Here is a 25,903-nt window from a genome sequence, read left to right as displayed (position 1 = left end):
CCGCCTATGTTACCTTCAGGATTGGCCGCTCTTAAACGGTGGCTAGAGTTGCCACTTCTGCAGAGAAAAAAAAAAAAAAGCAACACTCAGAAGGGAGAGCAGGCATGCTTTTTGAATTCTGGGGGGTTAAGTGCCAAAACCACGATTTAATTATGAGGCACGCCGTAGGGGGGGACTTCGGATTATTTCATTGCAATAGCAATTATATGGACACTCCATGCGCATTTCTGCCGTTGGCGTCGCCGCAAGGCTCCGTATAAAGTCCACGGGCGATTATACCGTCACCGCATGCTGTATGCTGTATGTGCGAGTGTAAGCGTGCGACGGTGAGCCAGCAATCGAGGCTCAATCTTGTGCACGGAAGTGCGAAGAAAGCGTGCCGTTTTCTGCAACACACCGCAGGGAGGGAAGAGAGGTGGGAGGGGAGCGTTTTACTCTGCGCAGCCTGAATGGCCATGCGCGCCTGCCAGGCCATATGGCTGCACAAGGCTCCGGGGGGAGGGCAGGGAGGAGGAGGGCGTTCTGCGCAGCGCGCGTTCGCTGGGGCGGCTGTATCTTGAAAGCCATCTGCGGCGGGGGCACAGTCCGCCCTCGCTGTGTTTTCGCGGCTTAGTTGGCGTTGAAGCGAGCGCCGGCACGAAGGTTGATTCGCTCGCTGCTGCTGCTGCTGCGCTTACTCACTCCACCGTTTTGACAGCAAGTTTCCCAGGTCATCAAGAGAGATGTGTTCATGTTTGCTTGTGTGCGTGTGACACCATGCTTGTTAAATTAATTAGTATGCCTATGTTTACAAGTTTACACGGCCAGTAAAACTACTATCCTTACTTCGTATAGCTGTCCACTAGTTTGCTATTGCAATCAATGCTTCGCCTTTCGGGCGAAACGGTGCCTTTCTTGACCAATTTTTATTATTGGTATCTTTAACGTGCCCCCAATGCACTGGACACAGCTGTTTTTGCATTTCGCCCTCATCGAAATGCGACCGTCACGGCTGTGGTTTTGATCTTGTGACCTCGTGCTTAGCAGCGCAACGCCATAGCTGCTAAGCAACTGCGGCTGGACATGCTTTTTGTAAGCAGTATTGTATACAAGAATACAAACAAAATGAAAACAAGATATAGTGACGATACGCTAAGTGCAGTCTTCACATGATTGAAATATATTGAACGCTTCATATAAAATTTGGTACAGATTTAAATATTTTAGAAGAACAGCGGGTATAATCGTAGTCTAGGGTTGTGGGCGGTGAGGGGAGGGGGGGGAAGGAAACTAAGAAATATTATGTCTGTTTCGCTCATTTGGCCCAAACTGGTCGTGCCAGCTGACGCAGTAAGCACCAATCGTGAGTGGCTACCGGCCGTTAAGATGTATTGAAGAGAAGCATACTCAGAAGAAAAAGAAAAGAAAGTGGAAGGATGGACCATTCAGTCTCACAACTTTGAATGATGCAACGCTTTTGCAACAGGGAAAAGTTTAATGAATTAGGAATGTATCTTTTTGCAACTAGTATGTATGAATGCCTGTCAGAGTGCTTGCACTGCAGCTTATAATGTACTGATTTTGGGAGAACAGGAAAAACTGGCAAATGGCATGCCAGTGTGTAGGTCAAACTGGTAGCCAGCACCGTAAGGGAAAAATTGTCAGTGTCGATGGAAAGCCGGCCAGGTGGCGACCCTGACTATGTACAGTGTGATCCGCTGTTAAAGGGAACACACATGCAGTCTGTGTACACTTTGTGGATATGCTAGCTATGAATGCCAGCAGAAGCAATCTCCATACACTGCACAGGGTATAGAGAGGACCCAGCCTGACATATTGCAAGTCATTTTTTGTAAAACTGGGCACTTCCAGACCTGCCCCAACAGGAAATTTCCTGATGCCCCACGCTCATGCTTTCACTTCAACAGTACACTGCTTTGTGGTTTGCTCTTAACCAATTAAGCCCCCCAAAAAATCTGGCCACCAGATTTTTTTCATTTTAGGCACACAGTGTTCTTTTTACACCAGAACAGCATTGTGTAAGTTTCACAAATTCTACTTTATTTGCTCAAACATTGTTCTGGTGTACTTTGTCGGGATATGTGGGGATTGCCGATGGCCCTCTGCCTCGACACACCAAGCCCCGCGGTTGGCGCATGCCTGCGCATCAACCGCGGTCCGGTACAAGCTCGAGGAAACAATAGACGACAACCAGGTGTACACTCGGAAAGCATTTATTACGACTGCAACTAACACTTCGAGCATGCCAGCTAGCTATAGTTGACATCGCTGAGGGTTCCCTCGAAGAGAATAATACACTAGGTAAAGAAGGGCTTCCGACTTACCAACTGGGGAATACGGGGAGGCCGCGGCGTTTGCCGCGGCAAGAACGCGGTTTACTAACCACGTGCGGGAATACGGGAGCGACGGCGGAGACTTCCGCCGTCGCCGCTTGCTGGAGACCAAAGAGACCCGGGCGATATCAGCGGGATCTCACGTGACCCCCCCGGTGGCGCTGATAGCGCTTGCGATTCCCGCGCGCCGCCCGTGGAAGGAAAGTTTCCCCTCTCCCAACTCTCCCTGGCACGCATGCGCTTGACGCGACGTTCGCTGCCCGTGCGGCGGGTATGGGACCCGAGGATTCCCACAACTTAAAGGGCAGCTGAATCACTTTTCAAGAAAAGTGCGCTTTCAACGAAGTACTATAGTTTTTCACCCCCTGAATACGAAAATAATAGTTTAACAGTCCAGAAGTCACCACTAGTTGCTTTAATTTAGCAAAAACAAGCTGCAGCGTCTGCGGGAGATGCCGCGGGTCGTTTAACGGGCTCTGATGGCAAAGATGATTGTGACGCCATCTTAGGTATCGGCAAGGAGCGTGATTCGATGAGAGCGCTCACGTGACCCCTGTATTGACGTCATCCTCGCATCCAGTCTTTCGCCGCTACGCTGGCCGCGTGAAAGGCGTGGAGCTTCTACGAAAATTTAAACCGTGATTGCGGCGCTGCTTTGCGCATAATCGAGAAAATAACTGCAGGAGTTTAAAGAGACACTAAAGAGAAACAGGAAGTTCAGCTGGAATAAAAGAAGACCTTCAGGAATGCATGCAGTTTTTGTTGTGTGCAAAAATATGAGTTATTAGCGGAGAAATTCGTAAACAAAGACCAAATATCTCTTCCTCAATTACTCTCACCCCAGATTTGGCGCTGAAACAGTGTCGTCACAGATTGCATTGCTCTCAGCGAATCAGAATGCGCCATGATACGTCGCCGCTTGCGTAAATGGCCGTGGCGCTGGATGCATCATGGCTGCATGCATGGTCGCTGCGTTTGCGTTCGCCGCGATGGATACCGTTGCTGCCGCTGAACCTTGCAACGAAGAGCTTGCCAGGGAAGCAGGACTGCATTTCACCTATATTCAGTGAAACGGAGCAGGAAATGATCCTCCGTGCTCGAGCGGTAGGTGTTTGCGCGTGCGATGGCGGTGAGCCGCCGGCCGCGCCGGCGGAGAGCAGAGCTTCGTTTTCACCGATGGAAGGCGAAGCGTGCGGTCCGCCAGGCGACGATGTTCCCGACAGAACAAGCATAGAAAGTTGTGCACGTACTCAGTATGGTTATTTCGTGGCTTTATTTAATGACATTCAGCACTCACCGAGCCACCAGTTTGCTGCTGCAGGGGCACCGGTAGGGGTTTTGATGAAGGCCGCATTGAGGGAACAGCTGCTCGAGAAAGAACTGGCCTCTGGGGCACGCCAAGATACTTTCCGAGGGCAAGATTATGCACATAATCCAAGGGCGAGAAATGCAGAGAGCACACCATGGGTTTCTCTGGCTCTTTTGCCGTTTTATCATCGGCAGAGCACTGAGCCATTGCGAACGCCGGGGAGCAGGGGCTCTCCGCGCGACACCACATGAAAGGATACAATCGAGTCAACACTACGACTGCCCCTGAACAAGCGCCTTGGGCCATTTATACAGCCCTCAACACTACACACACGAGGTATTTTCTGGCTGTATCCCGCGAAGTCAACGTTTTTCGAGCCACGCAACACGCAACCAAACACCGTGGAGCGGAACAGGCGCGCGCGACGATGCATTGACCAAAAACGAAACTACGAAACTATCACGGCCGCATGTATCGCATCGCCATGCCATTTTTTCTTATTTATTTAATTTTGTGCTAAACTTGTACTTCTTCGCTTGAAACGGTTTAAAAAGTTGGCAAATGCTGTTTATGTACGTTTAAGGTGTATTTCATTTTGCGTTTTATTAACAGCGATAAATCGCTCTCGACCAATCGCGACCGGCCTGCATTTGTAATCTCCGACATCACGAACGTGTAGTGCGGGAATTTCGAAGGGGCGTCAGCACCTATCCTTCAGTTTTTCGCTATTTTCTCGCTTATTAAACATCTGTTTGCAGTAAGAATGGTATGGCTGTGATCGTGAAAGCATAATCTACCATTTAAGCTCAACTTCCGGTTTCTCTTTAGTGTCTCTTTAATTATACTGTGTCAGCCTTCCAAACCCCCGTAAATCTTCAAATTCTAAAACCTCTTCAGCTTCCCTTTATGTTCAGCCTTTGTGGAAGCAAACCAGAAGCAGCTCCTTGAAGGTACCTGACGTCTTGGGAATGTTTTTAAACAAAGATGCTTAATGTGAAGGGTCAAATCTCATTTTACCCAGGCCGATTTAGCTTATTGATGGAAAAATTAGCACATTAGTAGCAATCAATCTTTATTAGAGAGGTGTTCATCTCCAAGTATGTATGATACACCTAAGGCAGGTAACTGGGGGGGGGGGGGGGGGGGGGGGCTGTAGTGTTGCTTATAAAACGCAGGCAATGCCAATATATTTTGATTGGTGTAGATTAAGCCTCAGTATCGCATGACGGATTTGACAGATTCAAGGACTAAAACATTCAGCATTTCAGTGTACATAATTAGAGACTTCTTGCATGATGTTGCTTGATTTCTCATATAATATGTTGTTGCATAGTTCACTTGGTGTATTTCTGTTGGCATTTTCTAGCCTGTCAGGAGCGGATGACTGCCTCTAGTTCTGAATAAGGGGTGTTATTATTTAGGTCATGCTGCCTGGCAGAGGGGTATATACTCAGTCCTTCTCTTTTTTGCATTTTAGATTTGCTTTGTATGAAATACATGAATAAACGATCTCTATTTATTCAAGATATTCGTAGGATATTTGTATTATTTTCATTGCATCTCGGTTTACCTGTAACATTCTTCACTGTATCAGTGATCGTGATATGGGTATTGTCATTTGCTAGAACGTACTGTTGGGCTAGTTGGTTTCGCATAGTGCTATTTTGCAGCACAAGGACAAAACAACAGAACAGGACAAGGCGAGACAGACCATTCTCACTGTCAAGTCATTCTGTTGTCTCATCTTTGCACTTGAAAAGAGCACTAAGGCTGCCGTCATTTTCGTTGGCCGCAAAAGGTGGAGCGGTAATAAACATTAACAGTGTGATGTGATCCCTCGCGCTCTGTACAATTTCTGCCTCTGCCTTGAGGCTTTTCGTAGCATGAAAATTTGTTTCCTGAGCTATCCACAGCTGAAACTTAACAGCGAGCATGTCAGAAACACTACCATGGGTTTTGCATTAAGTTTTACACACATAAATCAGCATTTTGAGGTATAAACACTGGGTATGAAAAAATTATACATTGGGCTTTGTGCAGTAGTCCAAATTAATCAAAGAAGCAAATCCAAACTTGCACAACAGAGACTGGAGAAACAATGACCCCACATAGAAAGTGCTGATAAGAAAGTGTGATGAACATAATTAAAAAAATTATGTTCATGTTATGTTATTAAGAACAGGGGTGCAGATAATTTTATACTCGCCTTTGTACATGCCAATCGTGAACAAAGTGCTGGTGATAATTATTACAGTAGGTGCTACCCGAGCTTCTCAATGCTTTTGGGTTGGCTCAGCTATGTTTGTGTTGGCTTAGCTTGTTAACATTGCCAAAAATGGTTGCAAAAAAAGATGTCAGCTCACATTTCATTATAGCGTGTGCAAGTGCAGGTTCTCATGCGCATCCCTCTGCATAGGGGCTCTTCACATGGGTTCCAAGTCACTTCACGTGTACAGCCAAGGCGCCATCTAGTGTCCAAATTGTTTATCACGAGAATCGCACAGCACAAGCCAAGGCCACATTTCACATGAAGTTGTTGGTACTGTTGCTGTGACTTGTTCATTCTCACATTTTTTTTGCAGCGTCACAGATAAAATATGTTGCAAGTACTCTTTCTTTATGAAACGCAATTGCACTGAATGTTGGCGTGGTCAACAAATATACAATGGTACTAACCAACAACGTGTGTTTTATTGATTTATGGCTCACAGAAGTTATGCCAGTGCTGGCGGAGTCGCAAGCAATCTCCTCAAGCAATCTCCTCTTTCTGCATTTCCTATACCAGAGCTCTGAACCCCGAGTTGAAAATTCACTTTAGTGTCTTTTAGATACATGCACATTTGTTCTATGCTCGAAATGAACCAAACTGGGACTTAAGCTTTTTCACATAGAGAACTTCTTTGGAGTTAAGGAAGATAACTTCTCAAGGTTGCTACCAAGTTGTGTGTTGTCATTAAAAAATAATAGCCTGAATTGTTCCTCTGACAGTGATGCAAATGGATGGGGTAGAGCCCTGTGAACTATTTTGACCTAACCCCATTACTGTGAATGCTTGGCCATGGGTATGCTCGTTTTGTTAGAAGTATTTGTACCTTCATTGTTTCAGTTACTGCTGAGGATAAATGCTAAAGCCTCTGTACAACAAGATGGCGTTTCGTCTCTCAGTGATATCAATGACTTCCCATGATTCAAAATGGCAGCCCATGTTACTAGCAGCCCGTGTTGAATTTATTTTTGGCACATCTTGTGTATTGCATCATTGGCGCAACTGTGCATCACTATTGTAGCTCGAATGGAACGTTGAGCAAGTTGAATTTCAGTGTCATTGTTTCTGCAGCACAAAATAACTAACAAGCATTGCCATTTGTTTCTCTTCTTTCGTCTTTATTGTATGGTACTACAGGAACTGTGAAAGGGTAGATAAATGCTTTTATTTATTTATTTTTCTAGTCATAGATACGACAGCAGACAGTAGCATACTATACTGCTTCCATTCAACAGCACAATAGCCGAAATTTTGTTCCGCTCTCTCTTTTGTATGTGTGTGTGCGTGCTTGCGTGTGCGTGCGTGCATGTGTGTGCATGCACATGTGTGTATAGGAGGGGATGGGCACAATGGCACCACAATGCCATCCAGGTTTGCATCGCCAATTGACACAGCCTTTGTATGCATATTGCACTGCTATGATAGCCAGCACAAAGTTGTAGATGGCATTCACATGTATGCACAGCAATAAAGAAATGTTTTTAGTGGTTTGTGCTTTCATACAAAAAGTGTTGCTTTGAAAAGTTACCTTGTGGCATTTAGTTTCCAGATGCAGCTTGATGGTCTGCTTGTTACTCTCCCAAATATTATAGATCGTTAAAAAAAAAAGAAAGAAAAACAAAAGAAGCAATTTTTTAGATTTCTGCTCTAAAGTACAAAATACTTGTGCTGCCTAAAAAAAATAATTGAGTTTGGAGAAGCCCAAACGGCTGTAGCTAGTTCATCAGCTGTTCATCCTGTTGGGAAATTCTTCTTATTGGTTATGCATGAGGTGTACTGTACATGTGAATTCCCTCTCGGTATTGTTTTAAGGGTGCCAGTGAGCATATTTAACTAACTTAAGAAGTACAGAGCACAAGCAGAAGAGTGGTGATGCAAGTGAGGGCTACACTTACAGCTGAATTTTTGTTAGGTTACTCACTCATCTGACTGAATCCAGCATTGCAAGAAAACAACACAAGCAAGGCAGTTCACGTCCCCAAGAAACAAAACTTCAAAAATGGAAAAATGATTTCACTTTTGATTAAGATATAAAATCTCTGCTGCATTCGGTACACAGAGGGCTGACTCGCATACATTTCTGGTGATTTGTGTATAAAACAAGCCTCTTATATTTCTCTTTTCCGAGTACTGTGGTGTCAGTATTACACTGTGGTGTCTTTTAAAAGCAGCTTCACAAGCAGCTGTACAATACTGCACAAGGTCAAAACATGGACAGCAATGTCCCTTGTGGGGATCGAGGTGCGTTCCCGGGCCTCGTCCCCCAGCTCGCGCGTGGCGCTTAGCTCGATCCTCGGGAACCGCCGCCGTAACGGCAACATGGCGGACATGGCGAGCGCGCCGGACTTACTTTCCCGCGCAAACCGTGCTTCTCCCCCCCGGGATTGGACTTGCCCCGCGAGAACACGTCACCGGGACGCGCCCTGATTGGCCTCCCGCGCGGCGGCCCCGGGGCACCCTCTCCCCCCGAGCTCTCGTCCGCTGAGCGCTTCCTCGCCGCGGCAGAGGCTCTCAGGCTCGCTACGAGGTGGTTACATGAGACCTTTGTTCTCGCGACTCCTCGTTAACGCGCTTGGCGGACCGCTACGCGGTTAGCCCTAGCGCAGCGGGCGCGCGTACTCGATCGGTCTTGCGGCGAGCCTTGGCCCGTAAGCGCCGTGACTGTAGCACTGAGCTGTACCTTGGGTGAATAAACCCGTGTTTGTTGGCGATCTGACTTCGGAGCCTTCTCTGCGCCGTGTCGGAGAGTCGACGAACCCTGCCGTAGCGCCTTTGTGCGTTGCGGAGTGGAGGAGCGTCGTGCCCTTTCCTGACCGTCGCTCGTAGGGTAAGCCTTGTGCAAACCCATCTCCACATAACTGGCGCCCAACGTGGTTTCGGCATGGCATCAGAGCAGGCCCCTTCACGGCCCTCGTTCCTGCCTGACTCCCTGGCTCTGGACTTATCGTCCTTCGGAGCGAACGACACCGATAGCACGAGGTAGGTTCGCCTTCGCGACCCTATGCTTTCGGCCACCGGGAGCGATCCCTTCCTTGGAGCGCCCTAGGTGATGTCGACAGCTCGGATGTGTACGCTAGTCCTATATAGCCACGCCAGTTACGGGTTTTATCAACTGTTTGAGACGCGCGGGGAGCAGGTGCCTACTAGCCCCTCCAGCGTGCTGTCTCCGCTCGCTGGCCTTTGTCCCGAGCTCAGTTGCGCTCAACGTGCCGCATTGGAGCCACCCCGCTTAGATGCTCGCACGAATACGCTCGCCGGCCTCCCTTTGTCCCGAGCGTCGTTCGCCGCGCCATGGGCCGCATCGGAGCCACCCTGCTTAGATGCCGGTACGAATACGCTCGCCGGCCTCCCTTTGTCCCGAGCGTCGTTCACTGCGCCATGTGCCGCATCGGAGCCACCCTGCTTAGATGCTCGCACGCATACGCTCGCTGGCCCACCGTTGTCCCGAGCGCATTTCTCGGACGAATACGCCGCGGTGCAGCCTTCCCGCTACGCCGTAGGCGCGAGCTCGCTCGCTGGCCTTCCGTTGTCCCGAGCGCAGTTCGGTGTCCCGTGCGCCGCAGCTGAGCCTCCCTGCCTCGCTGTTGGTGCAAATTGCTCGCTGGCCTCTCCTTGTCCCGAGCGCAGCTGGGAAGCAATGTCGAGCGCGAGCCACCCCGCTCAGCCGACAAAGTCGCCGCGTTTTCCGCCTACCGCTTGTCTCACGCGCATCCGAGCGACATTTTCGACGTGCGTGAGTCACCCCGCTCCGCTGTCGATCCGTCTGCCGGTCATGTGAGGCCTCATGCGCCTGTCGGAGCGGCAGCCCAGCTCTTCTCTTTGCCATTTACTGGCCCCATTCGGTCGGTCGTGCATTGAGCAGACCACCTGTCCGTTGGTCCTTTTTGCTCTCCGGAAGTTGGCGTTAGCGTACGTGCCGTTTGCCGTGGAGACGTACAATCCGGCTTAAGCGCTTGTGCGAGCCATCGGGCCGCCTCGCGCGCTGGGCGTTGACATGGCAGTGGTACCTTGTTCTGCGCTACCGGAAAGGGAGTTCAAACGTGGTGGCGGACGCCTTGTCGCGAGCCCCTGTTTCGGCGTTCGATCCTTTGGTCCGCCACTCCCGTGAGCATTCGCACCAAGTAGAAGCCGGAGCCTCAGTCTCCAATGGCTCAAAAGGCGCGAACCTCATGCACTTAGTAGAGACCGGAGCCTGTGTCTCCAATGGCTCGAAAGGCGCGACCCCCGACGGCGAAGCGATCCTCGGATTGCCAGCCCCGGGAGAGGACGTTTACCTGGTGGATCCCGTTACCTCATCGGGTATTGTCTTCAGCAGGCAAGAGCTGCTAAAGGCTCAGCAGAGCGATCCATTTTGTAAATAGCAATCGTTGACGGGCTCCAAGAGCCGAGCTCCCATGAGGAGCGGGGCGGCAAAGCCGCCGGGCGCACCCGGACAGCTGGTATTCCTGTTGGCGCCGAGTGCCACGCAGCTTGTATTGTTGCGGGCACGTGGGATCCGTATCTGCTTAAGCAGAACGACCCGTTTTGTAAATAGAAATCCTTGACAAGCTCCCAGAGCCGAGCTCCCAAGAGGAGTGGGGTGGCAAAGCCGCCGGGCGTACCCGGACAGCTAGTATTGCTGCGGGCACGTTGGATACGTATCTGCTTGACGCCGATAAAGCTCTCCTGCGCTATATCCCATTTGAAGAGGCTCCTCAGGAGTCTTTCAAGGTGGTGATACCCCGCAGTCTAAGGAAAGCCACCCTGAGCTATTTCCACGACTCGCGGGTGGCCGGACATGCGAGTGGCCTTAAGACCTTCCAAAAGTTGTGCCGCTCCGCTACCTGGCCAGGCATGAAGCGTGACGCTCATCACTACGCCCGCTCATGCCGCGTGTGCCAATGTATGAAGCCTCGCGCGGGCAAACCCCCCGGGCTCATGCAGCCAATCGACAGCCAGCTACCCTGGCAAGTCGCGGCCTGTGACATTATGGGACCTTTTCCCAGAAGCCGGCGAGGCTACGTTTTTCTCCTGGCTGTCACAGATCACTTCACGAAATGGGTTGAACTTTTTCCCCTTCGGAAGTTAACGGCATGCGCAATCTGGGACAAGTTGACCGAGGTCTTTAACCACTTTGGCTTTCCGGCGGAGCTGATAACGGACAACGCGTCCTACTTCACGGCCAAGATGTTCGTGGATGCGTGTGCTGCCTTTGGCATTAAGCACCGCAAGACAACCACGTATCACCCACAGGCCAACCCGACAGAACGGATTAACCGGAACCTCAAGCCCTTGCTCGCGGCCTTTGCCCAGCAACATAGGGATTGGGATGTCTGTCTTAACGAGATAGGCTTCTCCTTGCGGTCCACGGTGAACCGTTCGACTGGGTACACGCCCGCTTTCCTCAACTTCGGGAGAGAGCTGCCAAACCCCATGGACCGCGTTCTGCGGACCGGCAGCAGGGCGTGCGCCACGAAAGCCGGCCTTTCCGGCTACGCGGCGGAACTGCGCTCACGGATGGACGTGGCCCTTGACCTGGCCCGTTCCAACCTGGCAAAAGCGCGAGCTGGACAAAAAGCCCAGTACGACCGGTCACATAGGGACGTGCACTATGGTGTCGGCGATCTCGTCCTCAGACGCAACCATGTCTTGAGTGACGCCGCCAAAGGCATCTCTGCCTCCCTGTCGGCCAAATGGTTGGGCCCGTACCGAGTGGAGACCAAAATGTCCCCTCTGGTATACAAGCTGGCTGGCTCCCAAGGGAGACCAGTCGGCGATCCAGTTCACGTCTCGGACCTCAAACCTTTCGTTGCCCGTAGCAACAACTGGGGAGAGGGGGAGGCGGTCAACGAACCGCAGGCAAACCGTGATACGGCTGGCCCCAGGCCACGCCACCGGTACAACCTACGGAAACGCACCTAGGCAGGTTTTCTCCCACCAGCTGGTAGCCAGACTTTATTCCCTACCACGCCGATGAACGGAGAGACACAGCTACGGTGCGAAGGCGCACGTTAAAGTGGTGACAGGCCCTTTTGGCCTAATATACCCTCTCGTGCTCACCCGCCTTCTGACGCGCCTAGTCAGCTTTCTCCCACTAGCAGGTAGCTGGACTTCATTCCCTACCATGCCGGTGAATGGAGAAATGTAGCTACGGTGCAAGGGCGCACACCGAAGCGGTGACAGGCCCATGTGGCCTAATATACCCTCTTATGTGTTGCCCAAGCCTCAGCCTGGCAAACGCCCCTTTTTGGGCTGTCAGTCAGGCGGGCAACTTCCTTGGCACGCCGGCTATGCCGGGGGGCGTTCCTGTCCTTCACCTTGCGTCGTCCAGTCTGCTCCCTGCGCCTGGCTCCACTGTGCCACCAGTCTTGCTGACCACGAAGCCGGCTGTCCCTGGTCTTACCATGCCAGCCTGTTGCTGACCTCAAGGCCTGCTGCTTCTGGTCCTTCCGCAATGAATGACTCCTGCCTCTTGGGGCCACGAGCACGTGCCAGCCTTGCCTCCTGCTGCCTAGGCTGCCGCTAATTGTGGCTGGCCCCCAATCAGGCGCTGACCCCTGGCCGAGGAGGGTCACTCCGGCTTCTGCAGCTGACCTGGCTGCCGGTCATCCCGGCCTGCTGTTCCTGCGCAATCCGGGGAGCCCAGTGACTTCTGTGGTGGCTGCTGTGCCAAAATGGCAGCCACGCCTCGCGCGTTCCTGGCTGCTCCAGTCCGGTGGACCTCGAGTGTTGCTGGCTGAACCATGGTGCTGCCCTGCCCCGTCCTACCTGGGCTGCTGACTCTTCCACCTGGCAGGGGGTCCTTCCAGTGTGCGGAACTTTGGTGGCCAAGGCAAACCCCTGGCTTTGTGTCAAGAGAAGCGACGTCATCACCTTTTTGGACTGCTGTGGCCCCTTCTCCCTGTCCTGGTCCTGAGGAAGACGACGACACCCTCTTGGACTTTGCCCTGTTGGCTTAGCCCTCTTTGGCTGAGTCAACCTTGCCACTTGGCCTCGGTCAGCCACTTTGGAGGCTGGCCTCGGTCTTTAGGAGGGGGGAATGTGGGGATCGAGGTGCGTTCCCGGGCCTCGTCCCCCAGCTCGCGCGTGGCGCTTAGCTCGATCCTCGGGAACCGCCGCCGTAACGGCAACATGGCGGACATGGAGAGCGCGCCGGACTTACTTTCCCGCGCAAACCGTGCTTCTCCCCCCCGGGATTGGACTTGCCCCGCGAGAACACGTCACCGGGACGCGCCCTGATTGGCCTCCCGCGCGGCGGCCCCGGGGCACCCTCTCCCCCCGAGCTCTCGTCCGCTGAGCGCTTCCTCGCCGCGGCAGAGGCTCTCAGGCTCGCTACGAGGTGGTTACATGAGACCTTTGTTCTCTCGACTCCTCGTTATCGCGCTTGGCGGACCGCTACCCGGTTAGCCCTAGCGCAGCGGGCGCGCGTACTCGATCGGTCTTGCGGCGAGCCTTGGCCCGTAAGCAGCCGTGACTGTAGCACTGAGCTGTACCTTGGGTGAATAAACCCGTGTTTGTTGGCGATCTGACTTCAGAGCCTTCTCTGCGCCGTGTCGGAGAGTCGACGAACCCTGCCGTAGCGCCTTTGTGCGTTGCGGAGTGGAGGAGCGTCGTGCCCTTTCCTGACCGTCGCTCGTAGGGTAAGCCTTGTGCAAACCCATCTCCACACCCTGTATTTTAAACCGAAGCTTTATTTGCCTACCTCCCCTCACTTTGGACTATGTCGTTGGTTTCTTGCCTTATAGGCATGCGAGCTAGGCTCCAGCAAACTGGCTTATATACTAGAGCACTGCATGTTGGCTAATGTAGTAGTTTCAGTGAGTGCACCTCTGTTCTGTGTAATAAGACAGCAATTCATGACATAAAACCTGTACAAATAATGTCAGCTTGTAGGTATCTGTAAAGCATACAGAATGCAGATCTATTTTAGTCTCCGTACATAGGCAACATTACTGAAGCTAATTGCGTTCATTTCCTTTGTCATAATATCCGATTAATGCTGCCCTCTGTCAAACTTGTACCTTGCTGCTCCCTAGTCAGGGCTAAACTCTAATACGCATGTGCCTTTTGGGATCCTTACCAACATAACCATATTAACATGCTTGAATCCGCGCAGAGCCATGCAGTACAATAAATTTTTTTCTGATTATTCATGCACCTCTAGCACATCGAAACTTAAATCACAAGCCAACTTTTCCAGCCTTGCATCATGTCGCCAAGTCGCCAGTCTTTCTCTTCGCAAATTCTTTAACACATCACCTCAGACAGGTAACATTGTACCAGCCTACTGCCACTCAAGCTGCACCAATCACGACAAGAGCGTATACCCATCTCAAGCCCATACTAGAGTGTACTACAATTGGGGAGTGGGTCCAGCGGACGGCTTGGCAAGTGCCGAGGGTGAAGCAAGAAAAGTTTAAATTTTAGTGGCGCTGCAATCGCCTTATTCTGAAGCTCCGGCCAATAAACGTTTGCTCCGGCTGTTTCGGCAGCGCCCATTGGCTGAGGTGAGCTCACGGGCTGAGTAGCTGTCTGCTAGACGCACCGGCGTTGTTGCGTCATTTGCATTCTTTCCACCTCTCTTTTTCCATTTTATTTACAATAGATCGGTGGGGAATAGTAACAGTGTTGCCGCCACTGAGTATCTAAACTAGAAGCGGCAGAGTGAAATGCCTGTCAAAGTTCCATGCAGCTGCGGTAGGGTCTCCGACGCGACAAGTGTCCGACGCTGGCTCAGGGCCGCTCATTCAGGAGAGTGCGACGGTGGCGCCACCAACTTTTCAATAAAAAAAGCCTCAGCGGGGAGCCTGCATTGGACCCACTCCCCCAATCTAGTACACTCTACCCATACTGTTTCCCATGCTTCCTTATTCTTCATCTAAACATCGAAGGCCCTTCCCGCCAACGCAGTGCTTCAATCAAATCCAACCCACTTCAAGTGCATCACTGAAAAAATTATGTGCTAGAACAGCCCACCCCTCATGTAAAAAACCTCTTCAGGGGCCTTTGAAGTACTGGAAATAAAAATTAATACGTAATTTCTTAATGGAATAGCACATGATGTTCAAAGGTGTTTTTTTCTCAAGTTACTTAAACTTAGGCTACTCCATTCTTGGGCTACTTAGTATGTGCACTTTCTTGGCCAATCTGCTGGAATGGGTGTGTGCCACTGTGGCACAAGGGGTATAGAATCCTTAAATGTATTTAAATAGGTGGCATGCTTGTCTGTGCATACACCTTTCATCATCATTCTCCCTTCCACAAGCGTCGTACATTGCCTTTGTTGTTGTGGCATCACTGTGTCATCTCTCGTGTATCGATCCACCTGATTTGGTTTTTGGAAACATATACATCGCTTGAACATGTTGTATAGGATGAAAATAAAAGTAAACAGCTGTACACATTGCATTTGCTTGTATATAGAATTTCATTAACTGCACTAAAGCTTGGCGTATATATTCCACCATGTACGTTGGAGCTGCATAATGTTTCCTTGCATTGCTTCTTCACTCCTCTCTCCAATGCTTGGTTCAGTCAATTGAGTGCATGTACATGCTTCTGATTTTTATTTAAGGTGATGCCTTTGCTAATAAAAATTAAATTGTAAGTATTGTGCTCATATGTGTGTTGGTTCTACATGTGCTTCGTATTTATTGTCATATATAAATATGTTCAACCGTTATTAATTTGCCAAATTTTCTGTTTTGCTGGTACAATGAAAAAAATTCTAATTGTGCAAGTGAAAGAAGCTTGAGGCAGTAGTCTTTTCCAGTGGTTATAGTTGTGTATTTGTGCTGCATGTATTCAGTCTTAAAAGCCAAAAAGCACACTGACCTTACCATTTATGATATAGGTCTTTTCGTTAATCTTTTATCCTAGTTACAGAACGTAGATTGGCAGGCAGGCCTTGCTTCATAATATGGGTCAGTTGTTTGCACACATAATGAAATCTTAAATGCACACTGCTTATATTGTTCAACTGCAGGAAATGGCTGCTCTAGCTGTGTTCATGGCTGGCGTCAGTGCTCAGAGACCCTTCCCTGTACGTTATATGGATTCTGCTATTGACCTCTACCTCAACACCTGCAAGTGAGTTAAAAGTGGGTCTGTTTGGTTAGTGCTTGACTTGTCAGCATCCCATTCCTCAGTTGCCATTTAGTGTGTGTAAAACAATATCGTTACTTTTCATTCAGATTCTGAGGCTGGATAAGAAGGAATACCGTGTGCATTATTGTTATGTTTAAGGTGTAAGACAAATCGTAAACCTATATCTGGCTCTTGCGCCAATAAAATCTATTAATCATAATCGTCACAAATTGTAAACAGTGATATTTTTTATTCCTCCTGCCTGTCTGCTGGACGTTTCCACCGTCATTTTGTCTTTCAGGTGCCAATTTTTTGCGGCATCTTTATAATAAACAACTTCATAATCAACACTTTGTCAATAAAGAGCGCTTTATGTCTATTCAGGCAGAGATTAAATGTGAAACTTCTTTTTTTATTAGTTCAACTGACATTCTTGTTAAATGCTGTTGGAGACGTAAAAAATGTCTGACATTTTTGTTTATCTGATATTTGACAGCATTTGATACATTAGTTCAGTCCTCTGTGAGACAAAAGCTGCATAACAAAGATGCACAAAAATTCCTGTAGCTAGTTTGGCTATTTAGCAACCATCTGAAGCTCAGCCGGCAAGTACAGCACTGCCAGTGGCAGGAAGCAGCCTCTGTACACCCATGAATACCAGCATCCTCAAAAGGTAGCTTTACTGTCTTGAATCGCAGCAGAGTGGAACAGCAACCTACTTTGGACACACAAGGCAGTGGTTGAAGTCCACAGATAATTTTGTTAATTTTGCTAAGTTGCAACATTATCTTCTGCTTTTCGGTTTCGTCATTTAAATTTTTTTCCTCGTAGTAGCATGTCCTGGACTTCATTAGTGAGACCACATGGGCTGCTATCCTTTAATAAACTGAAAATGCTCTTATATAGGATGCTGCATTTCCAACTAGGGTGTCAAACCAAAAGTGAATTGCAGACTGAGAAAGAAAGCCCTGCTATTTTTGTGAGACGTGTTACTAGCATGCGAGACACGAAGAGTAGACAATGACATCACAAATGCAACTGGCCTTTACTTAACACTGGGCTACATCGAGCAGAAACTGTATCAAACAAACATTTCATAATGCATGCATGACAACTCATGCTCTGATTAATGGTCTCCATTTCTTTCTTGTGATAAAAATAGAAGTGGTGCTAAAACACATATTCCCTTGCTTGAGACACACTGGTTCGAAGACCAATCAATTCTCTTCTGGCTAAAAATTACACAGTACACATTTTATAAAAAAGTTGATTACACTGATATCTTTGACAGCGATCAACTAGATGCCTTGGTCCTGCTGTTGCTTCTATGTGCATGTGGGGTTCTTTCAGCCTAGCAGTTTAAATCTTGCTGCATATTTCCTCTCTAATTTTTTTTTGTTCAGTCAAATTAAGTTTTAGTTTAGACTAAAAGAAGGGCGAAGCTCAGGAGGTGCATTTGCTTACAATTTTTTTGTACCTATTTACATCACTTTCTAAGATTTTGTTGCTTTTTAAGTCACGCCCTGGGATGCTTGTGGGTTTACGGTATGCAGAAACTGCAATTGCTTGGGGTCTTATTGGGTGTATCTGAAATGTTTGTTAATCATTGGTCTCTCTTTTCCTCCCAGAGTGCCGCAGCTTGCGACGCGAGCAGCACTACTGAGTGCTGAGTGCCTATGGCAGGTGAACCAGGCATCAGTGGCAGCTGGACAACTGATCCGGCTTACCAGTGAGGGATCAGACCTCCGCAGTGCCCTGCTACTGGAGCAGGCAGCCCTATGCTTCCTGCGTGCAACACCCACCTGCCCACGCAAATTTGCCTTTCACCTGGTGCTAGCTGGGCACCGCTTTGCAAAGGCAGCCCATCGACGCCATGCACTGCATGCCTATTCTCAGGCTCTCCAGGTTAGGCCCAGCCACTTATGTCATTTCCACACAGGATCCTTTGCCTGGACATCCTAGTTCAGCTCCTTAGTTGAGCAAATTCTCCCTACTTCACCCATACCAAAATTTTGCTTTGTGTGATGTTGATGATTTCCTCATTTGCAGTGGGTATGTGTAGAGAACTGCATTGATATGTAATGTAATGCATTGCTATGAACATTCACCTGGCCAACAAGTGGCTGATTCAACACACGTAACACATTCAACACTTTTGTTTGATTGCATGTTTTTATTTGCAATTCTAAATATTGTGTATTCTTGTGTAAGGACCACAATTCTTTCATAGATTTAGGCCAGATTTTCTTCGGTGCAGCCTATACACGAGCAAAAAGCAAATAAATTTGTATCTGCTTTGAAACACTGACGTGTTTGCCGTCGTGTGCAACAACCGGTGCTGTTATTTTAGCTTCGTTTGTTACATTTGTCGTCGCCGGCATGTAACTGCGGAGCTGGAGCAGCTGGAATGTGGTTCACTGCAATTGCACATTATAGGATAAAGTCCTCCTTGGACACAGGTTCGGATGCTGTGTCGCACTTAAGTTGCATGATTAAAGAACTGCGGGAGTTTTCACTTGAAACGATAGCGCCCACGTATGATTTAGGTGGTGCGAGAGCAACGAAAGCTCTCTGAACAAACATGTACAGTATGCATAAAACGTGGAGCCCAGGTGCGATGTGGCTTGCATACGTTGTCACGGACACAAACACACACATCTCTACAGGACAAGCCGTGGGGTGCCTGGATAGGGATTTTACTGGTGCTTAATAGACTACTGTGTAGACAACGAAAGAAGAGGCTGATACACCTCTGTGCTGTGCTGATACCACACTGTTCAAAGGTGAAGCCATCCTCGAATGTAGGCTCAGACGCTGCACTGCCATGCAAGGTTACACAATGAAAAACTCCTCTGAGGTTTTCACATGAAACGTGAATACAATGTTGGATTCGAACACTCACATACTTTTTGGGCAGTGCAGGAGGGACGGCGTACACATCAAGCTCAAAAAGCCTCACGCGCGTGGAGTGCACATATGGCAGCATGCAGCTGTCTACGAAGTACAGAGCAGCTGGCAACTGCAACGGGACAAACCATGGGGAGCCAAATAACGAATTTTGTGCCGCCAACAATAAAGTCGACGAGTTCCTGCCATAAGGTTATCAACTGCATTTACAACCGATAAGGAGACCCATGTGCGTCTGTGTACCATGCTGGTATTGCACGGAGGTACCGCTGCATTTGTCGAGGTGCGCGTGTGCTGAATAGGGAGTTCAGCCTACGCATGAATATTTTTTTTATGAGCTATTTAGGATAAATTTAGGGGTGCAGTCCTTACACAATGTGGGGTCTCACATGTGCTCTTGAGACAAAGGAACGACAACACAGTAGTGCAAACAATCCAAAGGGCATTTATTGCACCTTTCATACACTAATGCACGCTAGCCGAATTACTACGCATAGAACATTCACATTGGCGCGCGACAAATCAAGGAAGTTCGACTCACTGCGACCGGATAGCGAGCGAATATGTTCGCCCCACGCTACGACACCATCGTCTAGTCGTTCACGTGTATGGTCACGCGAATGGTGACGAGTTCGAACATGGTACCGGTGCCCTGCTCCCGAACAATGGTTCTGTCTTTGCCTTTGTTATCCTTACTGTTGACTTCAAAGCACGGAAAGTACCGCCATTGCATAATGCTGGTTCCCCAAAGTCAGCTTCTCCACAATACAGCGTTGTTACGCGGTCAAGCACATGCAATGTATAGTGCTGAAGTATATAAAGAGTGTAAAGGGACCACTGTCACGGGACACTGTATGTATTCTTTAATTATACACGCATGCACCCGCTGTTTCCTGTCACAGTACGAGCACCCATATGTCTAATAAATGTACTGGCAGGCCTTAGAGCTACTTTGAACTTGCCTGTGGCCATTTGAGCCCTTGGGCACAGTAAAAGGCATGCATCCATTTCTTTCGGACGTTTTCACGACCACTAGGTATTCCGAAAAATCTGAAGTTGACTGTATAATGAATAGTTTTCGAAAGGTGTAGGTTGTTGGAAAAGAATTCTGCATTTTTTTTTTCTGACATGTTCCTTATTGTTGCAAAGATTGCTCCAATTGCAGGACTATAAACTGCAAGTCTTTTCAAGTTATTTTTTTAAAACTTGACTAGTGCTGATTCTGTACTGACAAAACAGTAAATGACCATGTGTGTTGAGTAATTAATATGCACAGTTATTTTGTGACATGGTATGACCTTTCATCTCTGAGCACTGCTCAAAGCATTCATGAGCATTGAGCCATTTCTTTGGCTGCAGGTTTATCAAGGTCGTGGCTGGAGCCTCGCTGAGGGTCATATGCAGTTCACTATTGGACGGCAATCTGCACAGTTGAAGCAGTTGGTTCGTGCCAGGGAAGCATTTCACCGCCTGCTGGCACAGCGAAGTGCACAAAGCCCTTCCCAGCAGCTGCTTTTTCTACGGGAATTTCTTCTTGTGCTTAGGGTAAACAAACTTTTTTTTCACATCCTCACTTTCCTTCATGCAATAAACAGATTCAAGTACGTTGAAAAAATATAAATGGGAGTGAAGAACTGTGATTGCCTTATTATGGCCACAAGAAGAAGTCTTGATCTAAAATATCATGCTAGCACCAAAAGTTGTTTAATAAAGCTGTTATAGTGAAAATTTTCATTTTCAAAATTGATGTTATTGTGTGAAGTTGCCATTATTGTGCAGAGTGGTGCTATAGTGCAAAGTTACAGCAGGGCTGCGCAAATATAATTTTAAATTGTATCATGATTCAGATATGACATACTGAAACAATATTAGCAGAATAATTCTATCCGATGCTATACTCTCTATTGATATATTAAAATACTTCCATGCATTCGTGCATTCTTCATAGCTCTAACAATAGTTGCAAGTTTACAGAAATGTTGGCTTGCCAATTTCTAAACTGCCAAGAGACCTCGTTCCTTTTGAATTTTCTCTATTACCATGTACGAATTTTTTTCGGATGTTGTATTAATTAATAGCCATTTCATAACAGGCTGACAGCACTTGCATCAGATCAATGCAGGAATACTGCACAATCATAGATTTTTCAATGCACCTTAGCAGTTGCTAACTGATAATTTGACATTGATAATTTGGACATGCTCGATAATTTGGACTGCTTTGCGGCACCGAAACTGGCCCCACAGGCTTAATCTAAAAGGACGACTGAAATTTTGGACACCTTAACATGCACCCTTCGATAAATTAGACTCTGCTTGCACAAGTCGAGCAGAAATAGCAATATTTTATCTTTGCTGGTGACATATGGTTCTAAGCCATTTTACCGGCGCCACCTCGAAGCCGAAACTAACAAATACTCGTTTATCCAACACTGAACGCACCCAAACCATACGACAAGTCAAGCCCAGGAACTGTTTTTCAATGACCTTCTATGTTGTAGCACAACAGAAAGCATACCATTTGAAGTGTCTAAATGTGCATCGGTTTCTCTGGAAAGAGAGTAGCAATATTTAAAACGGGAATTTTTCGATCTGCGTAGTCTCTTAACTTAAAGCTGTGTATGGACGAAACAACACTGGGCTGCTTCGATTATCAGTCCCTGACAGTCCCAGACTTACTTGGGACTGCTGTACCTCATTCGATTTTGCTCGGACAGCTTCGGTAGCTCCGCCCACTAATCTTAAAGGTGTCAGAAGCGCGTTGTGTTTTTTCACAGACCGGAAGTTCCGGACTGCCCGTGGACTGTCAAAGCTGTCAGCAGATTTTTGCTCGGACAAGCGCAAGCAGCTGCCAGACGATGGCTGTCAGAAAAAGATACGTGGGGCATCTGCTGCCAGGTTATAAAAGATGCTGTGTGCCTCTGCGTACGTTGCATGTTCCAGACTGCAAATATTGTACGCTCAGCTGCTATCACGTCTCGTACATTGGTGCTTTGTGTGCCATCATGCAAACTTTTCGTGAGCTGTGTAATTTTGCAGCTTTAGTCTTCATGTTCTTTTCTTTTAAGAGACAAGCGCAGCAATCAGGTGCGCATGCTTGCTTTTTTTTTATGCGTTTCGCGAGATCTCCTGCTCATTACTATATGCGTAGTAAACAGGATGGATTTCGCCTTTCAGGTGCGTGAAACTGGTGTGCAAGGAAGCATATCTTATTGCATACGTGGCTGTTTCTCACCGGTAACTGAGATGGTACACAATTTAAGCTTCGCTGACTGCTGTTCTCATATGTTGATCCTTTCTGTTGCCAAGTTCGAGCCCTTGCTTTTTGATGTGCAGGCTTAGTAGACGGTGTACATGTGCTCTGTCCTATAACCGCGTCGGGCCTTTTATAGATGGTCTCACGAACTTTGAGAATATCAGTGGGCACTTTCTGCATGAACAGTGACATGGTACGATTGCAATGTTGCTTACATTTGTGTGGGAATTATGCTTAAATTTCGCAGGCAATGAGAGAACCTAATTACAGTGGTTAAGTGGTACGAAGAGCGTGATCGCGACGTAAACTGCTTTTTACGAGTGTGTTCTGTGCAAGCGTTATGGTTGTGTTGGCCTCAGGCAGTCCCCTACAGCTGGATCATGTGACTGACATGCTCTTCTGTCAGGGCTAGTCAGACCGGAAGCCGTAAACGGTTTGTGGACAGTCCGGGACTACATAATCGAAGAAGCCCACTGATTACTGGACACAGTGGAAATCAGTGCATCAGTGCACCACTCCATTCACCATGACTTCATTTATTTGCACAACAAGGCGGCACCACTTTTCGAACACGTGCTTGCTTGAAACAGAAAGAAATTGCTCTCCCACGCAAAGAAAAGTTAGCAGAAGCGCATAAAATATAATTTAAGGCACTACAATATTGGATCCAAGCAATATAACTCTCCCTGCGGTACATTTTGGTTACGTGACGGTACACGAATTGGTTGCACTGTTTCACCGTTGAGTGACTGCACATGTTATTCTTGTACCGCTTCCAGAGCCAAATTAAAAATATAATTCCTTGTTTATGGAATACAAGCATGCTCATTTTTGTGGATATGACACACAATCTTCTCATTCCCATCACAGTCCAAAGACATAATCTGAGCGGTAGAGTCCCTTTAATTGTAAAGCTGCATTGTTGTGCAAGTTCTGCCAGTGTTGGTTCCACGCGTCCAGCGTTTATTCATTCACATGTTACAGTGAAACCTCAATATGTACCTGGCGGAAACGTAGCATAACCACACACTGAACGTAGTATGTAACTGCCAATTACAAATTTGTGTTTCTTGACGTGCGCTGGACTGCTAGCAACACAGAAATAAATGCAATGCCACAATAAATGTTACCTTACTATACACATCAGTTTTTTTTCTTTATTTCACAGGCGGTGAAAAATTCCGCCTCTCTCACTCTCGACCATGCGATAGCTCAAAGGTGAGCAGCATTTCAAAACATTGTGAAGGAACACAGCGGGAGTGCGCTTGACTCATCCAGATTTCCCCAATGCGCGTGTGCGCTTTTGTACAACGATCTCTACTGAGTGAAACAATACTTGCTTTCGTGGGGTGCCGATTGTCCCGTGCAATTTGTGTGCAGCGTGTCAACTACTAAGCGCACGCTGTCATTGGGTATCAGTTGTCGCTGGAGACATCGTGATTAAAAGAGGTAAAAACCAAACTAATGAGAAATGTCATTGTTTGTCAGAGTTAGATAAAATCAGTTTCCTCTGGTCTTGAGAAAAGAAACATATACATGGCGGTATCATATATGTGCACACCCACCTTTGAATGGAGTAATTGCATGCCTGTGAGAGAACTAAGCAGCACCTCGCATTAACTCTTTGGGGATTAGAAGGGAGAGGAAAATCCAAACAGGAAACAGAGGTACACAGGAAGGTGGAGACTTGAAGTTGTCAAACAAAGGGATGTCTCTGTAACCAACATTTCAACAAGGGGACTTATCTTCATCAGGGAACAAATGGAAATAAGTTTTTGTGAACCCTGTAAACAGAAATGGCACATGCTAGCATAACGATTCTTGCATGGCAGTAAAAAAGGTGAAGCTCAGATATTTCTTACCACTATGTATAGTCAAAACGAACTCCTTCTGGTGGGAACTGGGAAATGGAGCTCAGGAAGGTAACAGCACCTCCTGGGTCACACTAGGTGTTGCTTTGTTCGTAAAAGACGTATTTTTTCAAACGTGGAGTCGATACTGTACATATACGTCTTTGTCAACTTGGGACTTGTTTTCTCCAGAGCACATGTACAGCTGTGGAACAAAAAAAATGTTTTTGCTGTGCAGACGAGCTTTGTTGTCAACATGGCGAGCTGTTACCAGTAAAATAGAAAGTAAACTTGTCTAATGAGATTGTGTGTTGTAAGGATTGCCTGCTGTCCCTATGGGCAAAGTGAATGTACTCGTTTTGCAGACACAAGCTGGTGCTGAGCGAGTGGAGCTGCCAGTGCCACGAGTGTCTGAAGGTGCCACACGAGTGCTGCTGGGGGCAGAGGGGTCTCCGCCAGGTGAGCTGTGGCTCGAGGAAATGGCTGCTCGGGCAGCGCATGGGGGCATCCTACCCTTGACATTTCGACCACAGCTCAGCTGTCTCAGTTCTAGCACGGACAATAGTGCGCGGCCCCTGGCAGTTGTACTAGGTAGGTACAAAGCCAAGTATCTTCCAGCTTTGCAGGGAATGGGCACAGAATAGTGCACCTGGAACTTTTTCTTTAAAGAACCGAAGAAGCTTTTCAGGATGGGGGAGTCCTCCATTTGACCTCCATTTGATTTTTGGTTGCCATGATCAAAATTTAATAATTTCTTGATTACTATAAGCTGAAAATTTTTATCCTTATTCCATAGCATGGTACAGCACCTGGTGTGTCATCAATGTTTGGCTCTTTGTTGTGTTGCTTGCACATATTTCTTGCCGAAAGTTAATTTTCTTGCTTCTGTCCCTAATTTTATTACGCCATTTTTTTGGTGAGCTAACTCTCCAACATTGCGCTTAACACATCTCGCCCAGTAAATGAAAGAGTGTGGATGCCCTGAGCCCTTTAATGAAGTACTGTTTCTATGATTTTGCCGTTCATACCTCTAGCTGAGCTGTTGATTTTTGTGCAATCCGATGAAATATTTATCTGCAACCAGTGAAACAAACGTATGCTGCAACACCAAATGAAGCAGCACAAGCAAATCTAGTAAACAGCCGGCTACGCATGCGTATACTTAAATTTAAAATTTACCAGAAACCATCCATAGGCAGAACAACCTTGTACACCGTCCTAGTGGTCATGTGTCTGGGCGAGCTTTGCTTTGAAGGAAAGTTAAAAATTAGTAGTGCATCTTCGTGGTTGGCTGCAATTGATGCATAAGCGCCTTATTGTGGTGGTGCACGTGAGTACACAGCATTAAAAAAATATTCACATCTTTTATGTTTTTGTGAAGTGGCGCACTGTTTTGATACTGTTACATTCTTTGAGGGAGGTCAGGCGCCCACCTTCCTTACAATTTGAATGAGGTTCAGTGTAATCGTGTCACTTTCTTTAAAGTACAAAACAACTTTGAGCAACAAAGTATATACAAGGTGACGTCTTCTTCTGTGAATATGGCTTCAAGCAGGAACTTCCACGGCGGCCGCATTTCGATGGGGGCGAAATGCGAAAACACCCGTGTACTTAGATTTAGGCGCACATTAAAGAACCCCAGGTGGTCCAAATTTCCGGAGTCCCCCACTACGGCGTGCCTCATAATCAGAACTGGTTTTGGCACGTAAAACCCCATAATTTAATTTTCAAGCAGGAACTTGCCTTGTTAACGCAACTTGCGCTGAGACATCATTTCAGCTCAAGTCCAGTGACTTCATTTGAATATCCTATAACGAGATTAGAAATAAATCATCATCATCAGCCTATATTTATGTCCACTGCAGGACGAAGGCCACTGCAGGACGAAGGCCACTGCAGGACGAAGGCTTCTCGCTGC

At 47.7% G+C, this 25,903-nt stretch overlaps 1 protein-coding gene across 1 annotated transcript in view; it reads left to right on the top strand.

The window, feature by feature from the left end:
* Nucleotides 1-25,903, top strand: part of LOC119433262 (trafficking protein particle complex subunit 8-like) — a 142,644-nt gene that overhangs the window by 45,104 nt on the left and 71,637 nt on the right. Inside the window, exons 11-14 of the mRNA XM_037700413.2 lie at nt 15,873-15,976; nt 17,602-17,878; nt 20,240-20,425; nt 24,351-24,576. Coding sequence (XP_037556341.1) covers nt 15,873-15,976; nt 17,602-17,878; nt 20,240-20,425; nt 24,351-24,576 — 793 coding nt within the window. The remainder of the gene's footprint in view (nt 1-15,872; nt 15,977-17,601; nt 17,879-20,239; nt 20,426-24,350; nt 24,577-25,903) is intronic.

Source organism: Dermacentor silvarum, chromosome 1, assembly GCF_013339745.2.
Source record: "Dermacentor silvarum isolate Dsil-2018 chromosome 1, BIME_Dsil_1.4, whole genome shotgun sequence".
Taxonomy (NCBI): Eukaryota; Metazoa; Arthropoda; class Arachnida; order Ixodida; family Ixodidae; genus Dermacentor; species Dermacentor silvarum.
Note: the sequence above shows the minus strand (reverse complement) of the source record. Positions and strands in the feature narration are given on the sequence as shown.